Source organism: Lygodium microphyllum, chromosome 29 (assembly GCF_053477565.2).
Source record: "Lygodium microphyllum isolate KBCC chromosome 29, Lygodium_microphyllum_v1.1.10, whole genome shotgun sequence".
Classification (NCBI taxonomy): domain Eukaryota; kingdom Viridiplantae; phylum Streptophyta; class Polypodiopsida; order Schizaeales; family Lygodiaceae; genus Lygodium; species Lygodium microphyllum.
In genome coordinates, this window is record NC_141163.1 from 66,802,737 (window position 1) to 66,812,033 (window position 9,297).

At 41.3% G+C, this 9,297-nt stretch overlaps 1 protein-coding gene across 6 annotated transcripts in view; it reads left to right on the forward strand.

The window, feature by feature from the left end:
* LOC148010735 (O-fucosyltransferase 15-like) overlaps positions 1-8,300 on the forward strand; it is a 37,173-nt gene extending 28,873 nt beyond the window's left edge. For 3 of the 6 annotated variants that reach the window (XM_087672243.1, XM_087672244.1, XM_087672245.1), the window contains 3 exons: positions 5,390-5,793; positions 7,229-7,469; positions 7,598-8,300. In XM_087672243.1, coding sequence (XP_087528369.1) covers positions 5,390-5,793; positions 7,229-7,469; positions 7,598-7,930 — 978 coding nt within the window. In that variant the 3' untranslated portion in view covers positions 7,931-8,300. Of the gene's footprint in view, positions 1-5,389; positions 5,794-6,378; positions 6,554-6,589; positions 7,171-7,228; positions 7,470-7,597 lie in introns of those variants that run through there. The other 3 variants (XR_015689605.1, XR_015689604.1, XM_087672246.1) reach the window with 3 other exon arrangements.
* Positions 8,301-9,297: the final 997 nt, after the last annotated feature.

The following is a 9,297-nucleotide window of genomic DNA, read 5'->3' on the forward strand; positions in this document are numbered from 1 at the left end:
TCCTTTCCTTTTTCTTCACCCTTCCTTTTTCTTCAAAGCCCTTGGGTTGTTGTATATAGATCTCATCCTACAAGTCTCCATGTAGAAAAGCCGTCTTTACATCCATCTGATAAAGGTCCAAATCTAGCTGAGAAACCAATGCTAGTACCAAGTATAGGGTCATCATTTTGACCATAGGAAAAAAGACTTCATCAAAGTCAACACCATATTCCTGCTTGAAACCCGTAGCTACCAATCTAGCCTTATAAGCATACTTGGGGTGTCCAGGGACACTTTTCATCTTGTATACCCACTTGCATGGCAATTCCTTCTTGCCACCAGGCAAAGTACCAAATCCCACGTATAGTTAGTATGTAAGGAGTCAAACTCCAACTGTATAGCCTTGTCCCATGAGTGACTATCATCTCTATGTATGGTCTCATCATAAGAGAGAGACTCACCTACATCTGTCACCATAACATAATCCATGGAGGGAGTAAAGTACTTAGCGGGACCTCTAGTTTTGCTAGAGCATCTCAAAGCAAGCTGATCCTGCATAGTAGCCGAGGCCTAGGCCACTGGAGCATCAGCTATTACAGGATGTCTATCTGGCTGTATGGGAGCAGAAGGCTCCTCCTAAAAGATCACTCTATGTATTTCAACCACCTACTTAGGCTGCTTATGCATCTTTTCCTCATGGAAAACGACATTATGGCTGAGGATAACCTTGCGAGCTTGCAGATCCCATAGGCGATAGCCCATCTCACCTACATCCCCATGACCAAGAAAAATGCATTTCATGGACTTAGAATCTAGCTCATTGTGATTATCCTTGGGAACATGGCAAAATGCATGACAACCAAAGATGTGCAAATGAGCATAGGATGGAGGTTTCCCAATCCATACCTCCTCTACAACCTGGCAATCAATAGTAGTGCAAGGGGATTGGTTAATCAAGTGTACGGCAATGATAACTGCCTTAACCCCAAAGTCATTGACCCATCCAACCCTATAGATGGAGAAGATGATGAAAGATCCCAAGCCATAAAAATGTTGCACCTGGATGAATTCTTAATCCACCATATTGGTCAACTTGCAACTGTAAAAGGAGAAGTGGGATGAGCTCAAGAAATTGTATAGTGCAAGAGCAAAGAATTCCAAAATCTTCCTCAAAATGAGTTTTTCAGCTTGGAATACAAGCAAGGAGAAGACTTGGAAAAGTTCAATTTCCACATGAAGGGACTGATGGCCCAATTAGCTTCAGTCTAAGCTCTAGTTGGCTGAAGAAGATGCCATTGCAATACTTTTAAAAGCTGTAAGAAACGTTTTTCCAACTCTTGCAACTACTCTAACAAATGTACCAAATCCTACACTTGAAGGTGTCATTTAATCTTGTTTGGATGAGAAGAAAAGAAATCAAAAGGAAGGCAGCACTAGCTTAGCACCTACCTTGGTCCTCAACAACCCATGATCAACTCTCAGTCCATATTGTTTTTACTAAATGTTCCTTTTGCAATAAAAGGGACATATTGTAAGCAATTGCTGGAAAAAATATCCAACAAGATGAAGTGCAACAAATGTAAGCAAACAGAACATATCACCAGTAAATGTCCTAACTTCCTTGAAGCACCAAAAGAATCGAAGCCCAACTATGTCTCCAAAGCACCTGATGACCGCCATTTTTAGTATCTGTTGTATCATCTTTCCATAAACATCCTTGTAGCCTACTTTATAAAGGCATCCCATTGATTCATTGCAAGGCGGAATCATTTACATGTTGTGTAATCCAATGCCACCTTGGCATTGAGGGGGGGTGTTAGAAGTATAGCATGGGAACCCTGTGTAAGCAAGGGTGCACGAGGGAAGGTGAGGTGTGAATGGACTAGAGGACAGGGGAAACCCTAACTCTAGCTCCATCAAGGCTATATATACATGGCCAAGGGTTACTCTCAATGTAGATGAGAGAGTGTACTAGTTGTACTTTATAAGCAACTTAGTAAGCAAGATTTTGTTCTTGTACGTTGAGCTCAATTCTCCCTCTTATGACACATTTCCATGTTGCTACTCTGATATTCTAACACAAATTTCACCACTTTGTTGAATTTCATGCAACAAGTGCTTGAATCTCGGGGCCTTTGGGACCTTGTCGTTTTTCTAAAGCCTATGCTAGACCCTCCATTAAGTCACCATGATCACATCCATCAAGGAGAGCCCACAATGTAGGGGTTGCTTCTTGCGTTCCACTCTCAATTACAGCATTTTTCCCTCACATTTGAGTGTTGGAGTCATCTTATCAACTGCTATGTGGCGTGAGATTGCACTCATTGTACCAATCTTAACTTTGAGCTTCAAGAGTTTTCCATTAAGGAAGGGGATGATTTTGAAAGTCAATTTGACTGAATGTCGGTGATTACTTTCACTAAGTTTGCCACTACTAGCTCATCGAAGTCAGATGGCGATCAAGTCACCTTCTTTTTTAACAAGCTTCCTAAAAAGTACTTCTACTTCATCCAACACATCATCTCATTGCTCCAGTTGCCAACCTTCTATGAGTCTGAATATCGGTTCTTGCATTATGCAAGGCTGCATGATCAAGTGCACGAGAAGACCTCCCCACATTTTTATTCAAAAAGGGGTCTGGTTGCCTCTTCTTCACAAGGGAAAAATGGAGATAACAGGAATTCTCAGGATGCAAAGGCAACTTCAAACAAGGGTGACACCCCTTCCTCAAACGGAAACAAAGAAACTAAACCCATCTAGCAACTTCTTCCTAAAAGGAACAAGTTTTGCACACACTGCTGCCAAAGATTAGGCCATGTGGATGAGGAGTGTCGTACCAAGGCCCAAGGTCTCCCACCTCGAAAACCACAATAAATTGCTCCAATTGTATCCACTTCTACTAGATACTTTAGTGGGGCTATGCCTCTTGCTGCTGCCCCATCTGCTCCTTCTAGCACAATTGGTACTAGACATATGGCACATGGACAGCCTCAGTAGCCCATATCTTGATTCTTTCAGTACCCCTAAAAGGATTAGTTGATTGGTATGCTCATTTCTCACCCGTTGTACTCTTTGTATCCATTCAGGGTCTCCTATTGTGCCCCACCCTAGGCACCCTTCCCCACCTCGTCATGTGTTTCATTGGCAGAGACCTGCTGATGGAAGAATGTGATGGTGGCCACATCCTTTGGTTTTCTTTCGTTAGTCTTTTGTTGCATTTACTCATACATGCACACATTCATTGCACATAATTCATATTTAGATTTACTTTTCTGTTTTACTTTTCTTTGAAGCATCTCACTTCTAACCTGTGTTTTGCACCGTTCATTTTATTGTTTCATCTTCCTAGGAGATTTGCTCTTCTACTAGCATAGAGGCTTTCCCTCTTGAGGCAGATCATGCAACATCTCTCTTAATACTATCATGGTAGTGTCTTCTACCTTGCTCTTCCGATGGGAGTGCTTCATCCTCATCTTCATTATCATGGTTCTCAACACAACAAGAAGACCGACATTAGGCTCCTCTTCCTCCTTTGACATCCACATCCAAGGTTGAGAGGGGGTTCCTACCCTTCCATGGTGTTCTATAGGTTTTAGCACTTGTCTTCAATATCTGTGTCCCCCTCCCTCCATCTCGCCCCCCCCCAACCCCCTTCTTCTTTGCAGTGCATGATTGTATCATCCTTGTAAAGGATGCTTAGGCAAGTGAATCATTTCCCCACGAGAGACACTGTCCAAGTGGCACTTGTTGCATGCACATTCTCATTATGTAGCATTACTCTATGCATCACATTGTGCAAAGTATCCCTAGGCAAATCTTGAGTTGTCTCCACGGGTGGTTCTTCACCACCTTACCATCACCTCACCATCCTTCATTACCCTCTCCCTTATCATTGAAACCCTCGAGTGGTTGGGTTAGCTCGTTTGTTTTGTGATGTGTTGGATCTAACCATCCCTTTTCATGCTTCCCACCAGGCACAGTTACTTGACAAGCCGCAAACCATCTATTCTCCCACCCAAAAAAACAAAGTTTGATGCAATTCCATCTGCCTTTGCAGGACTTGGTAGGCCACATGGCAGCTAACAAGCACCCTTTGTCCAATGCCATGTTCTGTCTAGGGTCACTATTTGGACTCCCTTGGTAAGATAATCATTGCCTCTGTAGTCTTGATAGGCCATTGGTTAGCCAATGTGCATCCTTTGTCTAATGCCCTCACAGCTTTGGGGTGGAATGCCTTGGGGTAAAGCTAGGCTTGAGCTTTTCTTCCAATCCCTTCTTGGTTCCAGTTTTGAGCCTGAGAAGGGGTGTTGAGCTGAAAATTTGTTACCCACTGATTAGCTCTTTAAACCAGCCCAAAAACAGTAAATTACTAAGTTTCATTAAATGTGGAGGGGTTCTAGAGAGTTTCTATGTCCCACATTCCCTATCTCTTCTTTACCCCCTTGCCCCAACTTATCCAGTAAGAGTTGTTCAGTCAAAATTGACAAATCAAAGCTGACTAGTCAGGGGAAAAAAAACAGCAGGAACTCCTATTTTTACAAATTTGTCCTAGTTTCTCATTGTCATGCATCTAATGCAAGGGCCATAACCAAGCCAAGTACCATCTTGTGTGCTACTAACCACAGATTCTAGAAAGAGTGAATTTTTTCTGTGTTTAAAGCAATCCTCCAATATCCTCCAAAAAACAGCAAGGTAGGGAGATAGATATAAGTTTCATCAATGCCTGTAAGATAACGCAATGAAAATTCAAGTCCCACCTGATTCAAATTCGGGATTAGCCCACCCCCTTGTTCTGTAGAAATGCAAAGTCAAATCCCCGTCACCTCCATGAAAGGGAGATGTCCTAGGCCTCTAGATGATGGGGGCTGAATTATCCTCTATTATGATAACAGATTCAACTGTGCAGTCCAATGCTGAGTTCCCACCCACACCACTTTGATCCTACTCATCTAGACCCTCCTCCCCAATATAGCGGTGTATCCAAATAAGGGGGACATCCTTTGGTGTCTTTACAAATGGATCTCTCCAAACCCACTCCCAAGTGTCCCACTCTAGTTTATTATAGGCTGCTTCCTCTATGCTCTATATCTTCAGCCATCCATCATTCGTGTCTCAAGGTCCGGGTCTCAATTCCAAAACTGTCACAATCAGTCACAACCCTAGAGGATCCAATGGGCCACAACCTTAATCCTCTATTGAGAGCATATGTATGTCTTGCTCTAAGTCTTTTATTTCATCGGTATCAAACTTGCTACAGTTTATCCTTGGGGTTCTTATGTAGCCATTCTTCTCCAAATTGTTTCCTCAAGTATATTAAAGGTGATCCTCTTTGAACTTGCACCAACTAGGTTCTTCAGTGTTGCAAGGGAAGGTGCTAAATTAGCTTTTTGTCTTTTTCTTTCGCTTGCAGAGGCTTAGGTGCAAATGCAACTTTCATGCTCTGAAGTTCACTCCACAAATCCAAAAAATTGCAGCTTTGCTGATTCAAAGAATGAGGGAGCAAAGCAATAGATGGGGCCCTGTGTTGGATGAACCAGATATACCAGGTTATGCCAACCATACACAGACTCAAGTCATCAGTCATCTGATTGTGGATACTTTGAACAATGGAGAGAATATTTTGGAGTCAAAAGGCCTTTTCCACAATGTGAGAAAAAGAACATTCAGGTATTTAGGGCTGCATCTAAGGTTTGAGATTGACATGGCTGCTTACTCCATGTGCGATTTTGGAGGTGGGGAGATAGAGCGACATGAATTAGAACGATATAGGGAGATTCATTTTCCAACACTTTGGACCTACCAAAAGAAAGGAAAGTAAGTTTGATGCCTTTTCAGTTCAAATTATGGTAAATTTTATTTTATTATCTTATTTTGATCCTACTTTAGACTTACAATCTGTGCATTGAATTGGTGAATGAAATTTTGTTTCTTTTGCATGGAGTTCAACTGCATGTAATGCATTTTCACTTGTTACAAAAATGGTACTTGGCTGTTCTAGCTGTATTGCACTACCAGTAAACATAGGCTATCTGCAGTGCTGGGAACTGCACATAATGCATAAAATTGACTCTATTCCTGTTTTTATTGCCCATCTGTAGTAAGATATCACTGAGACAGACAGGGACAGAAGTTGGAAGATTTATAGATTTCTTGATTGGTACATAATACCCAAGGGAATTATAAATCTAATAAGGCAGCCAAATCATTGTGTGGTTGAATGCTCTATTAACATTCTTGTGAGCTTGCCCTGTAGTGCCATCTAGTGCTACAGTACAGTGCAACTTGTCTTGTTTTTTTTGGTCCGATGTCTAGTAACTGAAACAGGTGAGTGAGATTTATCTTACTGCTGTGTTCACCCATGGCCTTATACTCATTGGTGATAATCTATTGGTTGGTTAGATGCAGTGTCAAACTTGTGGAGAAGTAAAGTATGCTGATGATCTTGACATCGTCAAATCTTACTGCTGTGTTCATCCATGGCCTTATATTCATTGGTGATAATCTATTGGTTGGTTAGATGCAGTGTCAATCTTATGGAGAAGTAAAGTATGCTGATGATCTTGACATCGTCAAATCTGACTACACACGACCATCTGTTGACTTTCTTCAGCTCAGGGATTTTTAGAGGCAATCTGGAGCAAATGCAAAACACACCTTTTTTTCTGGGGTGTGTTGGATATCATCAGATTCAACTGATGTTTCAAGATACCCAAGTACCATATTATAAGAAAAACAGTTCTGTGCATACTGGCAAGAGGTGGGCACAGTATCTTCAGTAGGTTTTTCCAGTGCTTTTATGCCTGGGGACAGATTGAGGCACTTGGGGCAGAATGCAATGAACATTGTTTGGTGGGAAGCGCTTGGAAGTTATAGATTCAATCAAAATCATAAGAGCTTGCACTTGTTAACCAGATGGGCTTGTTTGATGCTTGCTTTTGGCTATCTTCTTATAACTTCTAGAGTTTTAATCCAACACTCTGTGGAGAGTGTGATGTGTGATAAATTATATGAAGTCAAAGACTGTTACCACACATCATCAGTGAAACCCAAGCAATGGCTCACAAAATGAATAATATTGACACCCGTCTTAGGCTCTATGCTGGTCCAATGCCTATGTTTTGTGGCAGTTTGTTGTAGTTCTCAGTTTCTTTGGGACATACGTGCAGTTGTCAATTTTTAATGATCACAAAAGTATCTTCATGTATTTTACTCAGACCCGATGTTTTGACTGCGACTGCTACCTTTGCAGATTACCAACAGCGGTTGAATTGAGAAAGCATGGAAAATGCCCTCTAATGCCAGAGGAGTCTGTCTTGATGCTTGCAGCATTAGGATTCAAGAGAGCCACCCGTGTTTACTTGGCAGGAGCTGAATTTTATGGCAGCTCAGCAAGGATGGCTGCCCTCACTTACCTCTACCCAAATCTAGTAACCAAGGAGGACCTTCTAACTCCTGAAGAATTGAGACCCTTAATAAACAGCTCATCCCAGGTATGCATCCAACAGCTCATCCCAAGAACTCGGGTTGACTTTGAAAGAAATGTAGATCAGGTGCTAGCCCATGTAGTTCTCCATATGTACATATGCCTGAGAGATTACTTCATGTGCTTTTGCTGCAGTTAGCCGCCCTCGACTTTATTGTGTGTGCTGCAGCAGATGCATTTGCAATGACAGATTCAGGCAGTCAGTTTTCTTCTTTGGTTTCTGGTTACAGAATTTATTATGGTGGGGGCTTGCTCCCCACTATCCGGCCTAATAAACGGCGCTTAGCTGCTATTTTTGCTAAGAATAAGACCATTGAATGGCAAGAGTTCAGCACTCGAGTAAGAAAGACCATAAAGGAGAGTAAAAAGGTTACTGTGCGTCCAATAGCTAGAAGTGTGTACAGGCATCCAAGATGTCCAGAGTGCATGTGCAGGAAAAGCAACACAGATGGTCCGAAAAGACCATAATCAAAAATATATAGTGTCCTCTGGATCCAATGTGCATGTGCAAGATAATTGCCACATGTAGTCTCAAAAGGATCATGATCAAATGTATGTTCAGTTTTGCCTCTCAGTTCTTGTTTGAATGAATTGAGCAGGTTGCCTGCTTGTGCAAAATGATTTTCATCTAGATCATGCCATTCGCACGTCAGTGACATGCCATGACAAAATGTAGTACAAGTTGCACAATCATCAATCATTATCTAAAGTCGAGAAACCTGCTAGACATATCTTCTAATTTTATCCATGCGAATTCAAATTACCATGATGGTGTAATTATAACACAATTTGCAAGATAATCAATTATCAGTTTCAGAGATCAGTCAAACCGTCCTAAATTTTGTCCTTGCAAATTCAACTTGCCCATGTGCAAAATCTCTCTCTCTCTCTCTCTCTCTTCCACACATGCAAAATGGTGACTCCAAATTGAACTCAGCTAAGGAGCAACCTAGAAAAAAATTGCTAACTTGAAAGTTTTTTACTACAATGAAGAAAATATGCAAAAAGGTTCACAATAGAGTTGGCAAATCCACATGGAGACACGCAGCACAAGGTAGAACTTTCTCTAGGATCGATTAGTTCTATGTGGATGACTTTGCTTGCAACAGAGGCCACTTGTTGGGCATCATTACTTGGTAAGACTCTCCCAGATCATTCACCAGTCCAGTTAGTTCTTTTTGAGAGAGTTAAGAGGACCCCACTCTAGCATTAGGATTCTAGGGCACCTCTACCATAATTATGATCCAGTAGATCACATGGACTTGGGGATCTACTTATTATTAATGTCAAACATGAATACTAATCCTAGCTAACTCTAGACCCAAAAATAAATCTTACAAGAATTGGAGAAATTATTGTATTAAGGTTAACATTCTAATATATCAAAAAAGTGTCCTTAGCCTTCCTATGAAGATATGGCAATAGTCTAGGCACAGAATGTTTGTGGATTACAAGTTAATATCTAATCATTTCAAGTTTATCTAAGAAAACTCTCATTTCGGCTTGGTATTGGTTATCACACCCATCTCTGTGATCTACACACAAGATTGAAAAGATTAAGAAGAGTCGCTTAGGTGATGATAGATCTCTTGAGATTGTTGACATTGGTGATGTTAGGCTGCAGTTTCTTCTGGTAGTAGTTTTGTTATGCATTATGTATGTCATGTACATGCATTGACACACAGTCTCATGTCCACTGGACAGCTTGATGGTGTAGGATACCATGTTTCTTTTGGAGACTCTTCACGGAAAATTACTTGTGGCAGGCTTGTGTTTCCGAGAGGTGCCAAGACTAGTAGCCTCTACCCCTTAGTTGTTTCCGGATCTATAGTTGA